At 38.6% G+C, this 22420-nt stretch overlaps 1 protein-coding gene across 8 annotated transcripts in view; it reads right to left on the reverse strand.

Moving 5' to 3' along the window:
- celf1 (cugbp, Elav-like family member 1) overlaps positions 1-22420 on the reverse strand; it is a 38715-nt gene that overhangs the window by 10860 nt on the left and 5435 nt on the right. For 3 of the 8 annotated variants that reach the window (XM_036584131.1, XM_036584134.1, XM_036584132.1), the window contains exons 2-10: positions 20799-20838; positions 13263-13385; positions 6276-6463; positions 5415-5497; positions 5274-5322; positions 4572-4706; positions 3492-3571; positions 3166-3327; positions 2100-2169 (exon numbers count right to left, since the gene is read on the reverse strand). In XM_036584131.1, coding sequence (XP_036440024.1) covers positions 2100-2169; positions 3166-3327; positions 3492-3571; positions 4572-4706; positions 5274-5322; positions 5415-5497; positions 6276-6463; positions 13263-13366 — 871 coding nt within the window. In that variant the 5' untranslated portion in view covers positions 13367-13385; positions 20799-20838. Of the gene's footprint in view, positions 1-2099; positions 2170-3165; positions 3328-3491; positions 3572-4571; positions 4707-5273; positions 5323-5414; positions 5498-6275; positions 6464-11672; positions 12007-13262; positions 13386-20798; positions 20839-22420 lie in introns of those variants that run through there. The other 5 variants (XM_036584135.1, XM_036584133.1, XM_036584136.1 and 2 more) reach the window with 4 other exon arrangements.

Genomic DNA, 22420 nt, shown 5'->3' on the forward strand with positions numbered 1-22420 from the left:
CTGGATGGATTCATCACTTGCTCAACTTACACTTAATAAATCACAAGATGAACATGTGCAAGCTTTAGAATTAACTTTAAACTCAAGATTATTTGAAATTCAAACTGCTATGTAATTTACATTCCTTTAGACATGATCGGATTCTATGCCATACTTGTGTCACAAGTGATCCTATTGCCATACTTACATTCTGTGAACTGGCTAATACATTTCATGTAGCGTGTACTAAAGCTCTTAATACCATGGGCTTTGAAGTAGACCTCTTTTTTACAGTTTTAACTGTTGTAAGCCCAAAGCCCAGCATTGTTGAAAGTTTGCATTTTGTCATCCTCGGTGTTCATTAAAATAAGTGCAGGTGTGAAAGATCGGTGGCTTCTAAAGTAAGCTTGTTAAACATCTTGGGGGTTCAAATATTCAAATAAGTTAAAATGCTGCTGGTTACATTTCCTATAATACACTGCAAATGCACAGAATCGTTTTGTTTTGTGCTGTACGGGTCTAAATCTGAGGACCACACTATCGTATTAAACTGGTATTATATTGTAATTGCATAGTGCATCACTGAGGAGATTCAGAATTCAGGCTTGTGATATGTACATGTACCCTCGTCCGTTCGCTGCAACTAGCCATCGTCGATTGCCGATGCTATTGTTTCGGTTGTAGGAAGGTGCAGGAGTCCAGGCAGGTTGTAAAAAAGAAAGAAGGACCACTTTCCAGTGTTGTCACGAATGTGCGCTTCTCCTTACAATGACAGATTAAGGATCCTTTACGTCACATATTTCTCTAGTAACCATTTCAACATGGTTGGTTATGCAGTAACACCATATGACCTGCCATGCCTGCTTAAACTATAAATAATCACACATTCTGGCCAGAAACTCCGTTAGAGGCAACCCTTGTTTTATTAATAAAACATAGCCAGGTGAAGAAGCCTAAAGGCTACTACTACTGCAGCTATGTTTTGCCTTGTTTACTTTTAGAAACTGATGTGATCATAATACAAAAATCCCTGTTCATGTCTCATGAGGGAAGCCATTCCATGTGTGGAAGGCTGCTGCACAGCCTTATAATTTTAACAAGCATGACAAGGGGGGGGGGGCTACCTCCATACACATACATATACACACACACACACACCAGAAGCCAGAAGCTAGATAATAAATAAGGGCCAATTCAAGACATGGACCAATGTTACACATTAAAGGAACACATTAAAGGAAAACTGACAGGGACAAAAACAATTAAATTTTGTGCATCTTGGAGCCATGGATGACAAGTATTCGGACATTAAGATTATCCAACTTGACTGAATCTTGACAGATAAACTATATCATTGATCAGCTCAATTCTTTTCCCCCATCAGAATGATAAAACCTGCTGATGAGCAGATAAGCCAGTAGAATGGAATGGAAAAATTGATAGGTGTGGCCAGCTTAATGTGCAAAAGGTATCGCTCTGTTTATGTGTGGGCAGACTGTCTGACGTTAATACTAGTTCTAACCAAGCATCATTAGCTTAACACCAACAACAATGTGGCAAGGCAGTTTAACTTCAACACCACACTGACTCCACAGACATATCATGGCTAAAACTGTACAATTAGGATTGACATAGGGGTTCTTTATGCTCTGCAAGTGTGAATGACAAACCATATTTAATGTCAACGTTTTAGGCAGATAATACTGATGAGGTATTTAATGCTGAACACTGTTATCAGAATTCATATACAACTATATTCAAGACCAAAGCACACAGGGATAATGTTTGCTATTCAAAGTCAGCCATTCATTCAGAGCATTTAACTGAGCAGTCAGACACAAGTGTTACCTTTGACTTTAAGTCTAGCTAGCTTAACCTCTTAAAATCCTAGTCTTATTACATACTACGGCAGTAACTACAGGGACTTCAATGCAAACTTGTTGAGCTATTCTTAGATTATACAGGTGTGTAATAAAACTTGGGCCCTGGCCATGTAAGGGGCTGGCAGTTTAGATTTACAAACACCCCTTGAGCCTCTGTTATAATAATTTTTTAGACCCACAAGTAGTCCTTCTATACTCTGCAAAACTCAGAGAAATGAACACAGCCCCTGGGCTCACCTGACATGGGGTGGAGATTGTTGAGCGCATTCCCAGAGGACGCGGATTGCTGCAGGAGCTGCAAATAAAGCTAGACATTACACCAAAACAGAGAACACAGAGAGAGTCAGGACTGCATCCAGGACTGTGAGCACAGGAACGAGAGAAAGAGAGGTAGAGAGAGGTAGAGAGAGAGAGAGAGAGAGAGAGAGAGAGAGAGAGAGAGAGAGAGAGAGAGGGATAGATAGAGACAAAGAGAAATGGAGAGAGACTGAGAGGGGAAGGGGAAGTGTCAAGTTACAGTAAGAAAAGACAATGAAATGGTTCAAAACAGAATAAAGACGTGTAAGAGTAAAATAATCAAAGATTTATGATAATGCCAAAGATTAAGGAGGATGAAAAGAGGAGATGAAGATTAAGGGGAAGCTGATAGAGATAAAAAGAGAGAAAGAGAAGGAGAGAAAGAAAAGAGGATTTTTCACAGCATACCCATGGAGCAGCACTAACACATTCACACAGGGCTCCACATCTACACCAGCCTAAAAAATGATAATCGAATGGCTCTAGGAGTTTTAATGAGGTCAATCAGAAAGAACCAGTAGGAGATTTGAGAGGCCAGAATTGGAGTAAGATGAGTTGAAGTTGGCCAAACGTAGATCTGTAGCCCAGGTGTAAAAAACACAAACTTCAAAACACAGCAAGAAGAAAGATGTGTAAGGTGATAATCTAACCACTCTAATGCAATTCAACAGATTTTTTTCAAATCTTAAAAGCTTAACTATTCAGAAAGGTGCTGAGGTGAATTGGGGTGTTTAAGGTGCTTAACACTAAGGTTTTTAATTGCATGCTGTACTCAGATAATGAATCGGGCATTTCTAAAAACCAGAGCTTTTAATTAAGCGCATGGTCATGTAGCTCATGCAGTGCTACAATCACAAACAGATTACCTCCATCTGCTTCAATGTTATAGGAAATAGATTTCCAGCTGTTTGTGGATCAAACTGACAGCAGTTTGATGCAAGCTTCCATTTCTGACCTATGCTGTAGGTGAAGGATGCATGCATGTGTGGTGCTTGAGTGTACTCACTGCAAGGTACTGTGGGCCTAGCGAGTTGAGACCAGTTAAGTTTCCCCACATGGAGACAGCATTGAGTTGCTGCATCTGCTGTTGCAGCTGCTGTGCCATGCGCTTCTGTTCCTTATCCTTCTGTGTGTCTGCAAACTTCACCACGATTGGAGATGAACAGCCCTGATTGAAAACACACATTTTAGGTGACCACCTTAAAGGACTATGCAAACAAATACTACTTCAGAGAGATGAGGGGAAAAAGATGGTCAAAAAGCCAAAGACAGGACACAAGAAAGAATGTTACACAAACTATTCAAACATGGGCACGAGTCAGGCTCAAGTACCTCCATGGTCTGTGACTGGTGCATGGATTTAATGGCAGACTGAGCCATCTGTCTGGCTGTGAATGTGACGAAGGCACAACCTAGAGAAAGAGAGAGGAAGGTAATGAATGAACATGTACAGGAGACAGTTTTCCTTTTGTATTAATGGAATTCTCTCAGTTTCATCTAACAAGTTAATGGTGTGATAGGAACCAGACATTAAGAGTTTACTGCATCTTAAAAACTAACTCACAGAAAGTTATTACATAAAGTGGTCAGAATTGCAGCTGATGCCTGAGACATTGTTTTACAATAATTTGGAGACAATTTTGGCCTGAAACGTATATTCACAGTGAAAAGTTACTACCTTCCACTCTTCGCAATTGCTCTTCTTTGTCTTCCTTCAAATCTCTGCTAAAAACCTTCCTTTTTTCATCTCTGTAGTCTTCTAGATTTTTTTTTTTTGGATACTATGTGAAGCGTCCTTGGGTTTGTGAAAGGCGCTATATAAATTGAACTTTCTCTAGAAGTAACCATTTCACAGCCAGCCACTCTGAAGGTGTTTGTATCTCAGCGATTAAATTAGGCAGAAAATTAGAGAAATTTAGAAGAATTCCTTTATAAGGCTGTTACACACATGACTTGAAAATGTGAAATATTCAGGAGAGGTTTTTTGCCCCCCCCGCATTCAAAGTATACACACACTTTTTTTACACAGAGAACAAACAAATGGGCAGAATTTTTTCAAGTGATAGGTAGAACGTTGTCTATGCTACTCCCTAAATGGGCAAAAACATGGTGAATGGAAAGGGCAATAAATAAATAACTAAATAAATAAAAAAAATAATAAAATGTAAAAGAAGGAAAAACACAAGTGATAAATGACATTTTAGACTGCTAAAATGATACAGCTCAAGCTGCTGATAAAACCACTGTGGTAATTTTATTTAAGCATTTAAAGTATTTTAACAATTTAAAATGCACTTCATACTTCAGCTCAACAGAATTGATTAGGGTCACTTTGGTCAGTTTTTTTTTATTTATTTAATTAACAGCTATGTATTGTGTTAACGTTTACAGGCTGAGATGAATGTGTCTTACCACGGCTCAGTCCGTCAGGTCCTCGGAGAATGCGGCACTCCTCAATCTGACCGTATGGTGAGAACATGAGCCGAATGTCATTCTCATTGCACTTCTTTGAGATCATCCCAATAAACAGCTTTCTGTCTTCTACCGCTGAGACAAATGGGGGAAAAAAAAGACATTTAATTTTTATTCATTTATTCCACTGAAGTAGCAGGCTGAAGACCAGCACAATGCTGCTCTTCCAGACAACTGCTATCTTGGGCATCTCTATAGATTTAAGCCAGCATCTGTCATACTTTTAAACTGCGATCTGAACTAAGACTGGACGTCAATTCTTTTTCATTTGTTCAAAATGTAGCTTATTTTACTGATGTTTTGATTTGAGCTTCAGGATAATGGAAGCTACTACAATGACCATGTTACACTACTATCAACAACTTTACATCAAGCCGTAAGGAACAGCTCAGTGTTATCTATTTTTGGGCATTAGTATTAGGGCAGAGCTGTGATTGACAGCTAAATTTCATCTGGAGTGATAAATATGTGAAATGCATTACTTTATAAACTACAATGTTTAATTATGTTCACAATCTGATGTAGGTTTAGAAGTCATTTCACAACCACAACGTTTTGACCTAAATTAAATGCCACACCAATACAGCACCCTGTCTCAATCACAATTCCTCAATTGTACACAGAAATTCATTATACACTTACAGTTGTTCTTCTCACTGTCTGCTGGCTTCATCTGAATGGGATGATGCATCTGCCACACAAGAGAACATATCAGACATTGACTTTTACTTACTTAATTTGTCATTTCGCCATTCATTTGCAACATGCTTACAGTCTACTCACCCCTGGAAGAATTTTCATGTTGTGAAGGGCGTTTTGTGCTTCTAATGCTGATTTACGTGTATAATATGTGATAAAACAACAACCTGAAAAATGGGCAGAGAACTTAAGTAAGCAAGCAAGCAAACAAACAAACAAACGAAAACAAACAACCAACACCATTTACCACAAGCTCACCAACAAGATCTGATATCACATCACAGACACCACAGAAATGAACAGTTTGGGACTAATTAAACTAGTTCAGGACAAGTATAAAAGGTAAAAGTAAAATGTGTAAACCTTTAATTACCACCATTTACTGCCTTAGGGCGTATTCACACTATGCCGGTTGCCTTGTACCATCATCTCTATGTGATTTTTGTGTTGAAGAAAAGCGTTCTCACATAGCACAATGTAGTTTCATGACTGTACTTACTTTGTGGATTATTTGGAGGTGTTTTGGGTGCACTGACACAAGCCCTCTAAAATGCTCAATAGATGTACACTTTTGGTCAATTGTGCTGCATGTATAAGAAAATTTTTATGGAGGAAACTGATATCGAGCAGCTTTACTTGCCGACTATAGTTCACGTTCATCAATAAGGTGAGAACAAGACCCGTTATTAACTCAAATATTTTTGAATGAATTGAAAAGTGGGACAATGGCATCATTGACGTCACGTTCAAGTTCTGTGCTCAGGCATGGTTAGCGATCACAATAGATGTGTAATGTACGAGTCCAACTGAATGGTGCCCGATCTCAAGTAGGTATGGAGCAATCACACTAGTCAAACGAACTGGACTTTAGGGGACAAACATGCTTGGGCGCGGTATGGTACAGACCACCTACTGGGAGTACACCCTTAACTGCCAGTCACTGACCTTTGCTCTGTGGGGGGTTTTGACTCCTGTCTCGGAGGACGTTGATTTCATAGACGGCACCATAGGGTTCAAACAGCTCCCGCAACTGCTCCTCTGACCAGGACCGCGGGATCTGACCTACAAACATCTTTATGGCATCGATGTCTGGCTGGTCCGGGTGGTCCATTGTCCCATTCATCTTCTTGGTTCTGAAGAGAAATAATTAAAAGATTTCAGTTCACCTCTGCCCCATGAGGAACACTAAGGAAAATCTGTTAACTGGTTACAGACATTACTGGCATAAAGGTAGTAGCCATATAATCAGGATCATTTGCATTATTTGACAACTGAAACATATGGGTTGCATTCAGTTGGCAATTCAACTGACATTTAGACCAGGCTGTTATCATAACCACTCCTGTTTCAGCTGAAAAACAGGCCTACTTAAAATATGCTTTCTTTGGAACACAGTCTGGTGATGTGACAAGTCAAGCCTCGTGTTGCAGTCATGTATTAAGTGGAAAAAAGAGGGGAAAATACATCGTTCATTTAAAAACAAATCTTTTAGATAAATTATTTTTTTGAGATGACAGCATGACAAATATTTTGTGTGCGTCATTCATTAAATGGCCCATTCAAAGACAGAAGTGCCAGATTTTAAAATTAGACACACAGGGTTATCAAAGGCTAAAAATTACACTGCATGTAAAAGTGGCCCAAATCTGAGTTTTTTCCTTCGTATTTTGTGTGTTTAAAAAATTAAATTAAATTTTTAAAAAAAGCCACACACACACACACACACACACACACACACACACACACACACACAACACACACACACACACACAGGGAAACTGAGTTTCAATTTGCAACCCTTTGCTAGCATTCTTTTTCCAGCAGGTAAACAAGCTCTCTTTCTCTGCGCGAACACCTTTCACAATTAAAACAGGCATAGAAATTCAGCATTTTTGCTATTTTCTGTCAATTTTCTTACTGTTTGCTGTTTGTACTTTAAGCTTAAAGTAGCAGCGTTCATGGTTCATTTTGAGGTCATGTGAAAGGATTCTGTTAATCCTTATGAAAGCTAGAGGACAACTGTGTTTGCTGGATGAGTATGCAGGAGGGCTCCGGGTTCTTCTGCGCATGTGGGTCAGTGCAGGAGCATGTCTTAGTCAGAATACTGCCAGACACAGGTCACATTACAAAAATAATGTGAATGATAATGTGAAGAAAAAAAGTACCACTGTATCGGCAGCGTGAACATAACCAAAATCCATTCAAACAGAGCAATCTATGATGATGATGACAATGCTTTAGTAGCAGCATTTATTCTGTTTCCAAATATCAAACTAACAATGAATACTGAAAGCTTTTGAGTTGGTTTATAGCCACAATAAACATTTGCACAGAAAAAGCTTACAAGCATGCAATTCTGAAATACTTCGGTATCATTCTTTGTCTGAAAAAGTTCTGATGCTGGCTTAAGCAACTAGTGGGGCTGTTGCCACTGACATTTAAGTTTTAAACACAGAAAACTTAAATGTCAACTTGCTGCATGAATCAGGCTTGACTGTGAAAAGATTAAATCTATGACTGGCAAGAAAATAAAGCATCTGATTAACTCAGAACATGTCCAGCTAGTTGGAAAAGTGGTTAACGTGGGGTTATTGGATCTGTCGCAATGCAACTGACGATCACTCAGATTCATGATGTTATCTGTATACTCAAGGTTTCAGAATGAGTATTAGAAAAGTAAAGAAAGTGGTATTGAGCCATTTCCAGTCCAAACTGAAATTGTTTGCTGCACAAATTTAATGCACAACTGTTCACAGAAATGTTTAAAATGACACTGTGACTGTTCCAAAATGGACGTCTCTCTTATTTATCAGTGAGTTTTTCTACTGTCATATGAAATTGAGTGAAATGGAAGCTGTGATGTCAAAGCCTAGCTTGGATAGGAATGAGGTAATCTTCCCAGGCAACCCAATACAGAACTCCCTGACAACTCTACCGAATAAACTTAACAGTTTTACAGATTTTTTGAAAACTTATTCCTTTGAACTACCAGATCGCCTTAATTACACAGAGCATCACTTGATTGATGACATGATTTTTCATTGTTGTGATCTCCCTGAACCGCAAGTTAATATGCTTCATCTGGCACAACCCAGCATAACATGTATAAAGAGAAAGAGACTCCAGTTAATGGGATTCTAATAGACAAGCCTGAAGCTCTCAATCTGTCTTCAGCATCAACTGAGCCGTGACGTGACAAACCGCTTTAAGATGGTGTAGCACTCACAGGCTTTGCAGAGTCTAGCTGACAGCTAATAGCCAGATTAATGGAGTTTATTGATCGGTGAGAGAAACGGAATAAATCTTTCCCTTTGTCGATTCTCTGGCAGAAAGAACTTGTTCAAACAAGGCAGATTACACATTCAGACAGAAGGCACTGAGGATGGCACTGTATTTAGTATCAGTAGGATGCGCTGCTGAACAGCAACTGTTTTCAGCTGTTCTGAAATCTGCTCAAACTAATTTTTACTTCATGGAGAAAAGACCTGTTACATTTTGTCAAATTTAAGATCATAAATATTGATATAGCAGTATAAAATCGTACAGGGTCAGAGGTATAGCTTAAACAGCTTTAGAACGTTTAGAAAGTTTCCTAGAATCACTGACATACATACTAAATCAATTACATTATCCAGATTTTAGCCTTACTGAAGACAATCATTTGCTGGCTGTGACTACAGCTGTATTTCCTCTTTACAGCCTAATGGTAAAACAACCACAATGAGCCATTCCTTGTTAGCATGGACTTGCGAGACTGATTACAGTTTCTTTTTTTGTGCTGCTAAATCAGGATTAAGAAATCCCAAAGAAAAATATACATGGCACTGGCTAGCATGCTAACAGCTCTACTCACTACAGAGGGTCTGATTCAGCTAAGCGTCACTCAACTGTGCTTTTTAAGGTTGGATTTTTTTCTCTCTAAACTTGCATCAGTCGAGCATCAGTCGAGCATCAGTCGAGCATCAGTCGAGCATCAGTTAGGTGGAGGTAAACCTCTCTCGTAATCAGTGAAGCTGTAGGCCTGCTAGCTAGCATATATGGTACCACCAGCACACTACAGAGCTGGGTTTCAGTATTGTTCAACATTTAGCATTTTTTCGGTAGTTGGTTTAACACTTTTTGTATGATGAACAGGAAATCACAATCTGGACCTGAAAATAAATAAATAAATAAAAAAAACTGCTCAATTAAATCTGCCACCACGAGTTATGCTTCTTATTAGCTGCACCACTCACTCATCACTAAAACTGCTTGTGTGTTTTTGTTGTTTTGTTTTTTTGAGTGGCTGTGAGAGCACATTTAGGACAGAACTTGATAAGTGCTTATTGTTTTGTTTAATCAAAAAAAGATAAAAAGCACAACTAATGTGCAGCTTATATTCGTGTTTATTTCTTATATGCATGTGTTTTCTTATTCAAAATGGTAGTTTGTGACAAACTGTTTCACCTTTTCAGATTTTGTAGCTGTTACATCCCATTTTTGCATGTCAAATAAACAAAAGAAGCATTTAGAAATAATGTCGTTAACGAAAAAGAGAAATTGCCACTTTTCAGAGGCAGCCTTAAAGGGTTAAGTTTTATGGACTGTTTTTGGACTTGAAAGAACACCAGATGGGGCAACAAAAATGCCACAAATATACAGCCAAACAGCAAACATGTGCAACATTATGCCATCTCACCCAAATGGTTCCACGGCACTGAGCATGGTTAGCTAACCCTGCCAAGGAAACCGCACTGAGCATAGATTGCAAGTGTTCCGTGCCGAAGCACGTCCATATGAAAATGCCACTAGAACAGTTATTCTCTGAGCTCAGAACTGTTTAGCCCTGCAGTGGAAAAGAGGCTTGTAACATCAATTCATCTGTGCTGGGACAAACTGAGCCAAATGTACACAAACATAGATGAGTCTGTCCACAATGCAAAACATGACAACCACAACACAATTCTGTATAGAGGTCTTTTAAAATGTGCCCCCCCCCATCAAAGTAAATGAGTACTAAAACTATTTCTCAAGCAAAAACACACAATATATTGTTTGGAATAATGCAGTGCGAGGACATTCACACCAATAATATTTTCTACATAGAACTACACAAATTCAGCAGAAATCAGATAAGGCAAAAGTTACAATGGCATTCCCCATCTCCATGTTACAGAGACAATTGTGAAACTGCAAGACCAGCACAAACAGGGACCTCTTAAGAAGAACACTAGAAAAACATCACTGAAGAACACACTGGATTAGATGTAGTCAACACTTACCAGCCCCATCCAGGACCGAAGTGCCCAAAGGTCATTTCTAAGGCCTGGCCTAAAATGAAAAACTTTAGTAGCAAAACTTACATTTGAGGTATCAGCACATGAGATCAGTTCTCAGGGAAGGTACATTTATTTATCAAAGAAATGTGGCACAATCTCAGTGTGATTACTGACTTCACGTTCCCCTTTAAATGTTCCGAAAGATATTTTTATAGCCATCAGTGATTTTTTTAGATTTGACAGTCTCTGACCAGATTTTAAATTCTAAAATGTCTTCCATGCTATTCTGCAGTCATTAACTGCTTGATACTCAGTCTATGCTGACTGCAGTTCTATTTGTTAAAGGAATAGTATGGAAGAACTAAAACTGAACAGTAGGGCAAGATATTGACTTTTTCTTTACTGGTGCTGATACTGATACGTTGAGTATCAGCCAATACTGATACTGATCCAATACTTTTTCTTTAAAAACTACAACAGCCCTACTACTGTTTACGTACAGAGACGAGTCATTCCAGTTCTAGAGAGTTAAATTTGACCTAAACAGTAGAGGTCACCCACATATATTCAGCAGTAGTGTACTGTACATAACCAAGATAAATAAATGCACGTCATTATCACTTCAAATTCATTACTTGCTCCAAACTGGAATGCTCCAAACTACGGCTGTGAGATTTGTTTGTGGAGTTCAGAACTCAGGAAATTAAGTAGCTGCTGCTGAATTTGTAAAACTTTTCCAAATTTTGCTTTGCCGTGAGCCGCAAGAAGTCATTTTAATCTCTGCTCAGCTGTGAGCAAAAAGGCACCAGTCGGCATAGCAACCATGCTCCTGTTTTCAAACTTTTAGAGACATTCATTCACGCTTGCTTGACCTGACAAACTTAACAAGAAACACTGGTTAGCCTCATCTGCTTCTGAAACTGAAGTGATTAAACTGGTTAGGAGTGAGAAGGAGATTCAGCTGTTCCTAACAGGAATTCAGATCAACCAATATCTAACCAGAAGACATCAGGCTGCCCACATCACAGGTGACATACAAAGCTAGCTTTTAGCCTGAGTACAGACTGAAGACGGCTGTACTCACACTGGACTTGAGTTCAGATTGCAGTGGTCCACCATCATCTCTGGAAGAAAGTCCAGCTTAAAGGAAGCCATTTTTCTCAAACACAAATCCACTTTGTCTTCAACAGTGCCCCGACCAGGTGTGACAGGCACGCCTTAAATGAATGTATGAAGCCTCAACAGAGCAACAAATCCACAAAGCGTAGACTTCTTGACATGTACAAAGGACAGCAATGCCACATCAAGTGCCTGCTATGTGAAATGTCTCTTAAGATTCAGTATTTGTGAAAAGCAACATCGGTGTGGCTGAGAGGAAGAACAAAATGTTGACCTCATCAAGGCTGATCAGCAGGACCAGAAGAACAAAGAAAAACAAACCCCAAAATCCAGTACCTGGAGACACAACAAACTCAAATCAACATGGGGCAAAAAGACAGCACTTGCTTCAGCACTGTACCGGGTGACGAACTCAAGCCGTGACCAGTAACTGGGCAGGGACTGATAATCAGGCCGGGGTTTGATGGGCCACTAAAAGCTGCTCCCCTGCTTCCACAAAGAAAAGTGCTGATGGATGGGGACTTTTTTGTGAGCATTTCTCTTACCCAAGCAGAACGGAGTGCAGCGTCAGGTAAACAGAGTGTCAGATTGATGCTGATAAGCGCCAGTGAACGGCAGGAATGAATGGAGACCAGTAACACGCTGGTAATCCCTGTGCTGATGCACCCTCAGGACACAATCAGGTTCCGGCACTGCGCCACCATCAACGCACTGTTCAGAAATGGGGGTGGGGGGTAGTGGGTTGGCTACGGACAGGAGGGGGGGATTGGCCATTTGGGGTCATATGACTAAGGCCGAGTAAGCCGTTAGACCATGGCTAGTGGTGAGGGAAACTACAGGACACAATAGTTGAATCTATAGGACACAATGGTTGAATTTACAGGACACAATGGTTGCTCAAAAACAACAGATCTAAGTAAACAATAGGGACAAGAATGGCTCATCATTTAGTTTAAATAGATCAAGAGAGTTCTACAACTTGTATAACATCACTTATGAGAATACATCATTCCTACTTTTAACACATTCTGTCCATTGCACAGTGTACTAAAAGTTCTTCTGGAAAATGAGATACAAAGCTCTCTCAGGACTACAAAATCAAATTTGTAAAGCAATCCTGCTACCACAAGAGGAAACCAGCCAGAACTCCAACCTTGCTAAGCAAACACAACTTTTAATGAGCTTCTGTTGACGCTGAAGTGGAACATGATAATATTCAGCCCCCTATTTAAAATTTAGGGCAAGGCTAACCTGTCCTTTCACTAGTTCAGATTTAGCTGACGTTTAAATAGGACGTTTGGAGTCACCTAAACATCAGTGTCTTTGCTGTTCATGGTCTACATAAAACACAAAAGGTTAGCTTTAGCAACCAACCTGACAGGATCACTGACAGGATCACCACAGTGAAATCCGTTGGTATAAGCCACTAGGCCACGTAATGTCAGAGGGAGAAAGAATGAGTTTCCTTTACAGTTTTTGGGGGTAAACAATAAAAAAGAAAAAAACATATCTACCCCTCAGGGGCAAAAGAAATAGAGAATGAGTGAGTTCTTACCCCCCCAGGCTGGATACCTCCACAGCAGTGTGGGGAAGCTCGCACTGAGGCTGCCCATGCTGCGTGGTGGTCAGGTAAAGAGCTTCAGCGTCGATGCTATCCATCCAGTGTCTTTGATAAATGCTACAGAAACACACCAAACAGTACAGGACATACACATATCAGACTCACACACACAAGAAAATACAAACAGTGGACAGGGAATAACAGAAAAAAGAGGAAAAAAAAAGACTAGATCTGACATAACATGCAAAGAGTTCAGTAAAAATCATGCACACTGGACAAGACAAACATGCAACAGGACAAGAGTAAAAGCACTTGCTGGGGTCCAGAGCTTACTCCAGATTCATCACAAGGTGACAAAAAAAAGCTGGTAAATTAGCCCACATGATAAATGCCACAGTTTTCCTGGAAGCATTTCACCCTAACCAAGAACAATCAATACGGAAATAATGATATTCCAACATTTACAACACACAGATCAGGGCTAATTTGATGTACTTATGCTTTTCCTAAGAACACAATGCAATCCATGTTGTATATTTATGCTCTTTGCACAGGAAACGACAGATGATGTTTATCTCAAAATAATCCCAATGCTTCAGGAACTAGAAAAGTGCTTCCTATACAAATGTAGTCGCAAAGTCTCTAGCTACTTATTTAAGGCACTCAACATGATAGTCCAATGAGTGCTCTGTATACTGTATCCAACAGGGTAAGAGCTAATATATCTTTTTTTCTGGAAATAGAGTCGAATACTTTTAATTAATATAATCAAATAAAATATTTCTCCCCATAACATATCAGATGAACTAGGACACTGTTGGCACTGTTGTGTGTAATATGTTTTGACTCTGTGTTGAGATGGTAGAGAGCAATGAGAGGTGAAAGAAGAGGCAGAGGGCCCTTTGCTACTTCCACAGTACAACTTCCACAGTAAAACTAGCAGTGAAACGCAATACACTTTTTTTACTTCCAGTTTTGAAAATCCAGTACATTCTCATGGAAATATTTTACTAATGTATTTAAAAAAAAATAAATACATACATAAATAAAAAAAAACAGGGAACAGGTGGGAAATTTAATTTTATGGCTACAGTGAAAAAAGGTTAAGGGAGCCTTTTATTATTTGGAAGATTAAGAGTTCATTCAATATATAAAGATTTCTGGTGTATTTAGGTCTGCATAGCACTACTTCTTCAGCCTCAATGAGTGCGTATACATGCACTCAATAATCCAATCATAATCGGATTTCTACAGTTATCAGATTACTCAAATGGTCATGTAAACACCATACTCCGATCTAGAAATCCGATTAAGAAATCCGATAGCTGGATTTTAGCTCAGTAATCAGATTTCTCAGTGCATGTAAACTCATACTCTGATTTCTATTGGACGGACGTTGGATGCTGCAAGATGGCAGCAAAACACTTTTGGAGAGGTGCTGAAACCAAACACTAAATGAAGGACTTAAATTTTCTTTGTCTTCTAGATGATGTATGTTCATATTTTCAGGTAAAATGATGTTTAAAACAAATAAATAAAAATAAAACAAATAAATAAAAATAAAACAAATAAATTTTTTTTTAAAAAAAAAGCGGCATGAAGTTTTACATTATGTTTACGTCACATCTTCTGTAAGTTTATTGGCTGGTTGCTAAGCAGAAATCTGACTACTGCGTGACTCATGTAGACCCGGAGTTTCTCCATTATCTGATTACTCAAGTGCATGTAAACGTGATCGGATTACTGACAAAATCTGATTTTCTGCAGTTATCGGATCATTAAGTGCATGTAAATGCACTCAATGACAACCTTGGGAAGTCACAATGTGCAGCTCTTAAAGAAAAAAAACAAAAAAAACAAAAACGACAGTGACCTAATGTTTTAAAGACAGCTGCATGACGCATGTCATCTGATTCATGGTTTGACTATGTAAGGTTGCATAGGCCTGGAATGGGGGTGGTCATGGTGTAGAGAGAGAGAAAAGAGTGAGCATATGGTCAGCAGAGTTCTACTAAAAACAAACAAACTCTTGCCCTCTGTAATGCAGCTGCCAGACATAGAACAAAGGCAGAATCTGAGCCCACACTAAAGAATCTAAATCTGAAAATCACTACATGCATGACTTCTGGCCTAAAATACAAAATTACATAGTTATCACCCTTCAGACCCTTCACCCAAAAGCTTCGCCTTGGTCTAAATCCTTATTCAACTCTGGTGAAGGAAGAATAAATGATGCTTGCTTAAACCCATCCAACTTGAGTGTAAACATAGCAAGGAGTACTACATACTTGAGACCGATTTTGAACAGCTGGTTTGTTGAGATTTTCATTTTTGGGGAGCACACTGGAGTCTATCCCTGACACAGGGAAATGATTCTATTAATATCAAAGGATAGGTGTCCAGGCTTGCCCTTTCAGAAGGCCAGAGGTCATCCCAGCCACCATAACTTATGGCCCATATTCAGCCTCTGCATGAAGATCAAACACCTTAAAATCACTGTGTAGAGCTGAGCTTGCATTATTTTTTTGTAACTAATTACATTTCAGAATGAATCTAAATGCAGCAGTGAAGGCCTACAAGTTGTTGTTGTTCCCAGTACTAATTATTAATTCTGGGGTTTAGGACTACAAAAGACACACATTAAATTCAAGACACTCTCATTCTGTTAATGCGACAAGCAGGACCTGGGTCAGTTCTAAAATGAACAGGAAAGCATACTACAAATGAGTACACATAACTCAACGTTACACTGATCCTTAAGCTGCGCACAGTCTAACCTAACATCTACATATAGTCTAAACCAGTCACTTCCTGAACAGCACATCATACAATTGCATGCACAAGTGTGGTGCCCCAGTCAGACTACATGTTTTGTTGATTTTCTAAGTGGAAATTAGTCAACATATCCTCAACAGAGAACATACTTCTGCACATGTTAAGTACTGTTCATTTGCTAAATTTTACAAAATAAAAAATGGCCTATGCAGGTTTTGGCACGTTAAAGTTAGATATTACAAAATACTGTGGTAATTTAAATAAGTGCTGATACTATGCAAACTATCATTCTTTCGTTCTGCTTTAAACCATGTGACTTTGTATTGTTTTGCCTTTACTTAAATACTCCTTTTGTACAATGATTCTTATTTATGGTTAGTACAAAAATTGATACAACAAAAAAGACTGCACTTAATTATAGACTATACAGCAGGTTCCCCATCCTGGTCTTGGAGGACCCCATACTTCAACACACCCACTCCAACTCAGCAAGGGCTTGTTAATTAGCTGATTAGTTGGAACAGATATATTTTGAGTAAGAAAAAAAAATTGTTCAGGGCAGGGGGTACTCCAAGACCAAGGCTGAGAACCTCTGGACTACACAAACATAACACCTACTTATTACACACATACTCCAAGCATCACTTCAGAAGAAGGGTGCCAACACACCAGTTTGACAATATTTTGGTTTCTAATTAAATAAATATAGAAAACCACTGGAAGTCAAGAAAACTACATGACATCTATGCAGAACATGGCTATCATTACAAATTATTTATCAAGTATTATTTGCTAGCCCAGTTGGTAATTATATGTAATTAAATTAACATTTGGGAAAAGGTGGACTATAGGATAAGGCTCTGTAACACTCGTGGTACTTTGTAAATGAATTTAGATCATTATAATATTGTTCATCCCAATATTTCTACAGATGATAATCCTTTATCTAAATTTACATCGTCTTCCAAGCTTTTGTCCAAAAGCAGAGACAGAGGAACATTTTGGTGCTTGTGATGAGCTGAAGCGAAGTGGCATACGAATGATACATTAGTACCACAGATACACATCATTCTGCACCATCATGCATATACTGAGGAACAACCAAACATGCAGAATATTCCTATTTAATGTATTATTTTTTAAATCCTGATAGTCCAACCATGGGTGGAGACACAGCTTAAAATGACAAACCCTTAACGGTACAATTAAAGTTAATAAAAAAACAGGTCAAAACCTGCTAATGAAATTTTAAGGGACAACACTGAACATTGTTCTACAGAGTGTTTATCTGTCTGACCTAGATATTTAGTTTTATGTAACACCTGAAGCTCAGGTGCAAAACAAAGTAGGCTTTTGACTTCATTGACTGCAGTTAAAACGCAGTACAAGTCAGCAAAAGAGCAAAAATTATACAAGGCTTAGTGTCCTGAAAATTCTTGGAATCAAAAAGTTACATAAAGTGCACGACTTTCAACAATAAATCGTCACAGCAAATACTTAAATGTAATTTCACAGGAATATCAGTACATTATCAGTACTTGTGTTCCTCTAGAGTCAATGTAAACAGTTTATATTATCAGTATAAACTGCATCAATTTAATGCTATTTGCACTTCAATGCCAATGTTTCTAAACCGTCATGTGATAAGGCCTCTGTTTACAGAGCACTTGTAATGAAGCGATGTGAAACCTAACCGGACCAGAAGATTTAGTCTCTATTTCACCCTCTGCACAAACGTACACAACTCGACTACAAAGGAGAAAGTTGGAGTCGCTGGTAAAACTGTAAAAGCAGGACAACAGCCTTTAGCTGGCTACAAGCACTTACAACAGAAATCTCATTGAGAGTTTCTTTTGAGACCCTCTGCTCACTCTGGAGGGAAAATGATACAGCTTCTGGTGGAACACAGTGCTGCGTGTGTATTTCTGGAGCCCTGTGCTTCTCAAAAAAGTAGAGCAGCAGGTGATTGATGGCACCTTTAAAAGAGCCTGAACTCTGACACACATCACTGCCCAAGTTCACACATCATCCTTACAGTACCAAGCAAAAGTCAGAGAGCACCCTTCATTTATTTAATTTCATCACTTAATGTCATTAAGCACAAGTTCATTTTTCAACACTAGCGAAAAAAAAAAACAGCAGAAAACCTAAGAATTTACACAGAAGCCTTAATAATATAACAATTTTCAGTATTTAGTTTGCTTGTCCTTTGCCTTTATTACAGGTTTTCCAATGAAACCTACAGGGATATTCTTCCACACCTCCAAAGTTCAGTCTCAGAAGTTGGTTGCACATTAGGCTTGGGCAGTATCTATTTTTTCGTATTTTAACACCTGCCTGACATTTTACCAGGCTACACGGTATATGACGGTATTTGTGTTTAAAAAACAAAACATCAAAAAAAAACCTGCTGAGCTGCTGGTGACAGAAGTCATTTATAACATTTTCTGCCATCTTGTCTAGCGTTATTTCAAAATCTAATTTTTCAAAAAGTAGTTTGCTTTACGCGATTACCAAATAAGCGAACACAGTGCATGATTTTCAAGCCATCATTCAATTAATGTACCACCTACAAAACAACTGATAAATGTTTAACAGTGCTGCTAGAGTGGAGCTGGTTAGCATTAGCCTCACTATGACAGTCATGATATTTAATGATAGACATATGGTCCTTATATTCACTGAACTTTGGATCGGCTCAATAAAGCTGAGCTTGCCTTCCTATTCACATTTTTCCATTCCACCTTAAATGGTGCAGCAGTTACATTCTGAAGCCTGAGGCGCCAGACAATAACTGCTGCACCATTTAAGGTGGAACGAGAAAATTCGAAGAAGCTGATTCCAGCTTTCTTCGTTTTCTGTTCTCTACTGCCACCTGACGATATTCCAGAACAGCGCACCTGTCCAAAGGCGCACGCGAAGTCGAATGACTGGTATTGGCGTGAAATCTGAAATCGAATGTTTTCTGTGGTGTGTGCAGAGAATGTAGGTTCTGATGCTGATTTCCCCCCTTTTTCTGTTAGCGTCACCTGTCGGTCAGCTCCCACACCATGAATCAGTGAGCCCTCTAAAATATATATGGTTGGAAGGTGTTTATTTATCCATTTTTTCAGACGTGGAATAGATTGACACGTCATAATTTTGAAATGTCACCATTTTTACATACCGTGGTATGCCATAGAACTGCCATACCACGCAAGCCTATTACACATTCTGCATCTCACAATCCAAGTAATCTCAAACACAATGGTACTGAGGTCAGTCTACTGTTCTGGGAACACCAACAGCTTCTTTATTTGATATGCAAATTTTCTTCTTTTTTGTCTACTTCCTTTTCTCAGTAAAAGCTTGACAGCTATACATCCATTCACACACAGCGTTGCCTTCTCACAGTGGAAGAATGGACAACCACCTGAGGGTTTTTTCAGATCTGACGCAAGAGCAGAGTTCGATCTCTAAGTACTGTTTATCAGATGGTGATAGTTTTGGTGGTCTTGCACAGTTGTATTTGTTAATTTTTTGATCTTCAGTTTTAGAAAGTCATGTTTATTTACTTGTTTTCCTTTGAAATTCCTTTCTTATGTAAGTATATTATTATATATCTAATCCATTTAGAAGTATCTCCTGAAAAATTAATAACCTATAGTCAATGGCTGTTTTGACTGAAAATTAAACAAAGGGTGGTCTCTGACTTTTGCACAGTACTATATACGCTCCGACACCTTCCTCGCTAATTCACACAAAGAACATAAACCACCCCCCCCTTTCAAACCACCTCACACACACACAAATATACAGCATATCTACAGCAACATCAAATCACTCTTCCAGACACAGTCTCCTAAAGTGTTCAATATTAACACACAGACACACACAAACTCAATCAGCACAGCCAGCCTGCAGTGCCAGATAATGGAGGTGTTGCCATGCAGGACTAAAATCCACCCACAGAGAACAGTCTAGTAGACTGGCAGCTACACATAAGAGGTGCATGTGGGTGTGCGTGTATGTGTGTGCTTGTGTGTAGGGGTAGCACGTAACCAAGGAAACAGCTAGTCTTTTAATTTAGAGGACTAGCAGCTTTTAAATAGAACCTTATCCATTACATGCAGTTTTGTTTCATGCTCTGCCACAGCACGCAGGTTAAACCTACAGGCGGCTCACAGAAGAAATGCAAGATGCAAAACGAGAGCACCGGTCCATATGAGGGTCAAATAACTAGTAATGACCTGACATTGTCTGTTCATAACCTACAGAAGGCTCCAAGCCCAAAAAGGAAATGATAACGTGAATGAATGTTTAACACTGAGTGCAATGCCCTCCTTTCTAACCCTAACAAATTCAGCTCAGATATTTATTTGGATCAAGAATGCAGAGCAGTGGACATTGCATCTAGATCCTCAGACTGCATGAGGACTACACCAGATCTTCTTTCTTATTTCTAGCATAAACTCTGAGAAATCCTTGCTAGAGTGTTTTTGTGTTATGTACTACTGTTCTATGTTCCTTCATTTAATAAGATGTAACAAAAGAGATTAATATATTAACAGGAATATAAGTGAAACTTGGGCCAAAAACTCTCCCCTCAAAAACTGACTTCAATAAAAAAATATATTTACCCTGAAAATAACAATTAGCTACTGAAAACATTTTGGTTTAGTAGTTTGAATATACAGATCTACCTTAACCTATGCTGGTATGGTCATGATGTGCAAAGTAAGTAGAAAATTCTAGACCAAAAGAGTAATTACTTACCCTGTAAGTGGCTTTTCCCGTATGAAATGTCACTTTTGTCCTGCAATGAGAACACAAGCCCAGTTAAACAGTGCAGCTTATCACTACACACCTGTGGTCATTCCCTGTATGTGTGTTTGAGGGGGTGTAACTGAATAGCAAGACCTTCACTTTCCTGCAACTGAAAACAAGGGGTCAGCTATGGCAAGAGGCAACCCTGCCAAACCTGACATACACCAAGATGTAGCAGTCAGAGATAAGGATGAAAGTTCTGGCAGATTTATTTCACCGATAACCAAATGCCATTAGTGGGTGATTAATCATTAACAGACAAGCCTAAAAAGCAAGCATGTGATCCATCAAAATATCAATTATAAAACAGAATCTTTCAGACCTAAAACCTGAGCTACACTCTAAGTCCATGCAAAATATTTTATGTGCACTATGAGTGCACGTATCAACTGAAATCTGTATTAAAGCACCAAGATAATAAAAAAAGGGTTCTTTATGGAATGAAGTTCTGATAGGTGAGGCTAAGCGCATATATGAAGAACAGCCCATACTAAAAATATCGTAGATAAAAATGCAGTTCTGTTCAAACTGAGGTGCTGACAACTATAACGTGTACATGGTTATATGACTAAAAACTTAAAAACTGATAAAAAGACAAATATATAAAAGATAGGCACACTGAAGTTCTGTATTCTGATGTTCTGAAGTTATATTTACTGTTCATTGCTAGCCCAACTTAAAATGAACATTAACTGCCATGAGGGTTTGCTGCATGCTTCATTTTTTAGTATGCCTACCTATATCTGCCCATTTAAACAGGAACCATTATTTATTAGAAATGAAAACATTAATGTTTTTAAAACTTAATAGCATTAGACAAACAGCTGTTTATTTGTCAGTTAACCAGTTATTCATTTACATCCCTAGTCTTCACATTTCACAGCTCTTGGAAATTTGTTCTGCTAAAAAAAAAGCACAATTTTTTTTGATCTACACTTTTAAACAAACAGTTTCCAAATAGCCCAACAAGGAAATAATTGATATCGCCTTGAATGAGCTAATGAGCTAACGCTAACACTAGAGCTAACCAGTGAAATGGTAGCTGCAGAGGACATCATCTACAAAGGTTTTTTTTCCTCCTCAGTGGATGGTAAGCTAACGTTAGCTAATGTTAGTTTGTTAAGGTAACACTAAGAATAGAAATCTTTATCATTTTAGTTCTAGCTAAGGCAGCTAGAGTTGTTAGTCTAGCTATAGCTGCGCAATCAGTCTTCTCTGCTTATGTTAAGGCATCTGTCCTGCATCATATCAAAGTGTTATACTTGACCTTAACCACAAGCAAGAGGCTCACTTTACAGTTATGTTTGACAAATTATTTTATCATGGCTTCAATTAATCAGGAAAAATGTCCAGCCAACGAAATATTTCAAGACGAACAAAATGTGTCTACCAACAAATTAAAAATACAAGGAGTATTAGTCCTTTTGCACAATGCTCTTCCAAATATAAAACAAGAAATGCACGATATATAGGTGACAAATACATTAGTGGCCAATAAATGTGAAAATGTTTTATTATTGGTCTGATATAAAAATTTTGGCCAGTAATTATAATTGATAACTTGGCAGCCT

Source organism: Colossoma macropomum, unplaced genomic scaffold, assembly GCF_904425465.1.
Source record: "Colossoma macropomum unplaced genomic scaffold, Colossoma_macropomum, whole genome shotgun sequence".
In the NCBI taxonomy this organism is placed as follows: domain Eukaryota; kingdom Metazoa; phylum Chordata; class Actinopteri; order Characiformes; family Serrasalmidae; genus Colossoma; species Colossoma macropomum.